We start from the raw sequence: 5085 nt of genomic DNA, 5'->3' as shown, positions 1-5085 counted from the left end.
ACCGTTTCGATAATAATCAACATTTGTTACACCCCCAATGGTTCTAAATTGTCTCCAGCAATCTTTTGGACCACGTTGAGTTACTCGCAAAACTGCAAAAGACAAATTGCTCAAATGGAGGCTTATCTACGTATACGGTACTATAAATACAACAATAAAATATTAAAACTATACAAACCTCAAACCTTGGGACTTTGCCGGATTCTATACACCGGTTCAGAAACTGCTAATTCCTGACCGAACCCAAAGTCCACAACAACTCGAAGCCACGTGTCGACTTAAACAACACATCCAATGACAAGGTCAAAAAACGATTTATGTTCAGGTCAAAAACAAGAAAGAGGGTATGGGCGTAAAACCGAAATAACAAAAATGCACTGTACAACGTAAAAATGGAAGAGAAGAATCAACACTGGTACTAGCTGGAGTCTTTCATTGTTCGACATACATCTTTTGCCAGTCGATTAGGTCCATTTGATGTTAATCATTTTTTACTTCCTCCGGAGGGCAAAAGAGGATCGACATTTTTTTCCTAAATTCTCTGGAACTGTGAAATACAACTAGGCTTCCCTATCGAACTGACCCCAATTAGTTTTCATTTATTACTCAATTTAATTCATTTTTGTGTCGGTTTACAGGTTGAGCTTATTTGAAAAATTGACACAAGCTGTTCGTACGCGGACATTCCATTTAATGCAGTGAGTTCAGTTTTATTTGTTCTGCTTATATCCGCACATCATTTGGACTTGTTGAACTCGGCATGGTAAGTTGATGGATTCTCTGTCTGACAGAAACAGAGTACAGGTACCCTTTCATTTTGTTCAACTGACCTGTTTAGTATATGCGTACTTGTTTAAGTAAAATTTACAACCCCTTACAGTTCACCTGGAATAGCCTATGATTGGAAGAAACTTGAGATGAATTTAACTTGCAAGAAGTCTATACCCCCCAAACATTGTAGGGTTTCTCTAGAACTGCTCGATTTGTTTTTCGGCTCATAAACTTTAAATTTTCCGCTTCACTGGCGCTTGATATCAAGTCATTACTTAGTAATTGTGGTGGCTTATTGTGCTTGGATAAACCATACCAGGTGCTCAATGCACTGGTTGGTTTCCCGAAAGTCGTATGTGCGATCTCGTGTTTCTACTTTCCGAGTAGACACAGGTTTACAGCTTTTGGTTTTAAGACCGCTTGTCTGCACACAGAAATCCTGTGTGATAAAACGCATTAGTCCAAGTTACTTTTTCACTTTGAGAACCGTATCTAATAGCCTTTAAAACAAGTTTCATTCATGCGCGTCTGTTAGATATTTTCTCCCTCATAGTGAACTTCCTGGTGGTCACTTTAACTTTACTAGTTTGGGCTGACCGTCCACCTACCGGACTTTTGTGTTCATCGCTACTGTCAGGGAAAAAAATCAGTGTTTGCATCAAAGTCTTACTACATCGCAGCCGCAAAATTTATTTGGTTACTTTCAGTGCTTAAGTAAAGAGAAAACAGAGGGGTGGCTGACGCAGGGGTCTGAGTATTCCGAAGTGTTTGCACCTCCAAGCGCTCAGTCAGACTCACTGCACGAACGCCACGAGGGTTTATTTGCCTCCTGTTCTTGTATTGTCTCCAGCCAAGCACAGGGAAGGTTACGGGGATCTTATATTGGAAGGGACTGAATCAGCAACTCTTGCCAATCAACTCAACCCGTTTTGTTAGGTTACCGCTTGTCCACCTTGCTGTGTACGCTATTCTGGATGAGGTGAAAAAGCGACACTTGTCTCAACCCACGATGTTTTTGCACACATGGCACACGGAATCACCGGTTCTGACGGTGTTGGATGTATTTTGCGACTGGCATACTTGTTGTATTATCAAGTCATTTGCATGTGAAAACATACCTTTTTTTTAGGGTAGGCTAAGCAAAAAGGAGATAAATAGAATTGTTGTATCCGGTAACTATCATCGATTACGCCCAAATACCGTCTTGCTCATACTGCTGTGCAGTTTGATCATGCATTTCATGTTTTTGAGGACTTTCGTACCCTTGACCTTTTAGGATATATGACACCTGTAGAACAAATGAAAGCTGAATGTCCTCGCACCTTAAAAAACACTTTAAAAATGAAGAAAATGTTCTCAATCGATGGGAAGATCTTTGGGACCGATTGGGTAGCCATCGTTTCAGACAGGCTGGGCAAACAATCGGGCAACGTTTTGCTTTTGACACCAGAGCTTCGTCAGTGAGTAAGTGGGCAGACTGGAACGGTCAGGGCACAAATCCGTGAGATTTCTCAAGACCAGCTGACTTGATCAGTGCTAAGTGTTGGTCTGAAGTTCTTGTTTCTAGGTCAGTGGGGATGACTAACGTATACGATAGATTGGTTAGGGTGAGTTGTCTTGATGTTGAAGCCGGATTTTGCGGCCTTGCTTTTCCGGCCTAAGATACCTTGGTGGAATATTCATCTTGGGGGTGGGTTCTGGTTCTCACATCTGTTTGTTGAGAGATACTGGTTTATGACCGGGGATGGGATTTGTCATTTGGATCTTACCGTGCTCGAATATACATATACATACCTGTAATATGTACTGTGAAGGAAGAATTTTCAGTTGTACCTCGTCACCAAGCAATTCAATTGCAGGAAGCTCTTTGATTTTGGAGCAGTCAACTTGGTGCAGCACTCCTTGAAGTCCAGTCACTTTTAGCTCCATGTCAATTGCCTCCATAATATGAGTAGGTAATTCAGCAACAATACTGCCAGTATCCAATGCCGCTCGGTAGCCATTCATGTTGAAGGACACTCTACCCACAAACATCCTATGTGAACAGAAGTACATTAAATATAAAAGCAAGTTGGGTGTGCGTCCCTTTTGAAGTGTAAAACGACAGGCCCCCTGTACCCTTGAGCCTTTTAAATTTTTATCGCTCGATTCCCAACATACGGTCGTTGACCGAATGACTCCGTGTTAAGTGTAATCTGTGGTGTACATGAGTATCGCAACAATAGGTACACCATAGTTTCTCACATAGATTACCCTTTACCCAGAATTAGCTCACAATTTATGTCCAGTTTGAGTTCTCTGGATCCTTCAAACCGAATGTAATTTACCTTGTTCAGGCATTATTTATATTTATTTTTAGCAGAACACGTCAAGAGCAGACTGGACCGTACCATGGTGTGAGAGTTTGTTGCATCCGGCAGGGTGGGTCAGCGGAAACATGCTACTGTTGATGCCTCTCTTCTTTCTAATTCATATGGTTTCCCCCCACTCGATTTTTAACTCTCTCCGCTTGTGGGCCTGTCACTTAGGACCGATGACTCTTTTCATCTTGCATCAACCCTGAAAGCAACATCTGCGTGTCATCCGGCACTGACATCCTCAGGTATCTCGAAATCAACCTTCAAGCCTCGTCGTCCGGTCTGTCTAGCTGCTCTCAACTCTCGTACTCTGAAACAGGCAGGATAATTGGCTGCTGTTGCTCTCGAACTGGACTTATTACGGCAGTAATAAGGCAATAATGTTGAACAATAATATTATGCCATCAATGACGATGGGTACAAATATAAAATCATTACCGATTCATCAGTGGTGCTCCGTTTGATGGCTATTGCACTGGGGGTTAAAATAGTGCATGATTTTACGATGTTTAGTTACTGGACCAAGTTTGAATCACCAATTACTCAACAGTTTTCGTTATATTTTTCGTGAAGATGAGCACTTTTCACCACACTTACGGCTTCACTGCAATCTGTCGTGGAACACCGAAAGCCGTGGTAGACGAAAACAACGATAGCCAACATGCATTGCTAGTTGAGGAATCATGTACTGTAACACCAAGAAAAGTCTATACGTACTTGCAGTTTAATCGATCCAACCGAAAAACAATTTGAAAATCCGCCAGGTGCGTAAGCCGTCCACATGGTTATCAGAAGATCTTTCAAAGTAACGGATTGCTTTTCATAAAGGAAACTACTCACAAGGTTGCTGAAAACTCTTCGACAGCCCATGACTGGTTTCGCCCTTCTTGGGGCTCATTAGTCTCCGAGTTCCGTCAACCTTATGTTCTACTTGAACCCAAATTGGACTACTTTCGAGAACTACACTCATTCGCAAATCGATTTCGTTTTCACGAAAGATTTAAATGAATATCATAAACGAGACATTCAGTTGAGTCTCTCGTGAAAACCAAGTTGATTTGCAAATGAGTGTATATCTCGATAATGGATTACTATTCATATGCCACCCATGACCATCCACCAGTAGGCAGATCATTGTCCGGATGGATCAATAGCTTGTTAATTCAGCTTTCATCAGTTATGCAGGCCTATTATTAGGCAGGCAGTTGTCCAAAACAGCAAATCCAAATGGCTAAAAAAGGCTACCAAGACTATCTCCTTGCTCCTAGCTGGTAAATGTTATTCGAAACAAAAGTGCAGGTGTAACTGAGCTTCTGGGGACCCGACAAGGTCTTCTCAACTATTTGTTTGGTTCAGGATCACCGGAAAAGCTAAGCACAGAGATGGGCACTTGTGTAATGTATCTCAGGACTCCGGCCGTTCCCAATTTGAAATTCAACGAAATATCCTTGCAATAAGCGCAAGAGCATCAAAGCCATATATATTATTGCAAGTGCGGGCGTAAATACAGGGATAACTCATCCAAGCTGTATGCAAAGCCACAGACACCTGGAACCCGCCAGACTATTTTTGATTTTTGTGGTGAACAACGTATGCCCCGCAACCACCACAACAAAAGAAAGCTTATTTTCTTCGTTTTCTTCCCATGTTGCGTTACATTGTTTATCTGAAACCACTGGGAAAATTGGCTCAGTTTTAGTTGACCGCTTCAAACTGCTTCCTACATAGTCCGGTTTATTATTTAATGCCAGGTGTTCCTGTGTCTTCTAAGCCACTGAGGGTCTTGGTCACACTGTGAGTAGGACGGCATCTGTGAAACGTGTAGTCTATGTCTCCAAGCTGGGCCTGAAATGTAGTGGATGTGATGGTCTCATCATTCGGCCACTTCGTTTCTAGTGTGCGTCGCCGTCGGAACCTTACAATTCGCAAGGTAAATACATTCTAGGAGAAATCACTA

General features: G+C 42.1%; 1 protein-coding gene across 1 annotated transcript in view; it reads right to left on the bottom strand.

The window, feature by feature from the left end:
* Positions 1-2565: 2565 nt before the first annotated feature.
* T265_13674 (hypothetical protein) overlaps positions 2566-5085 on the bottom strand; it is a gene marked incomplete at both ends in the record, with an annotated part of 8901 nt that continues 6381 nt past the window's right edge. Inside the window, one exon of the mRNA XM_009169955.1 lies at positions 2566-2806. Coding sequence (XP_009168219.1) covers positions 2566-2806 — 241 coding nt within the window. The remainder of the gene's footprint in view (positions 2807-5085) is intronic.

Source organism: Opisthorchis viverrini (genome assembly GCF_000715545.1).
Source record: "Opisthorchis viverrini unplaced genomic scaffold opera_v5_91, whole genome shotgun sequence".
NCBI classification, from domain to species: Eukaryota; Metazoa; Platyhelminthes; class Trematoda; order Opisthorchiida; family Opisthorchiidae; genus Opisthorchis; species Opisthorchis viverrini.
This window is presented reverse-complemented; position numbering and strand designations above follow the sequence as displayed.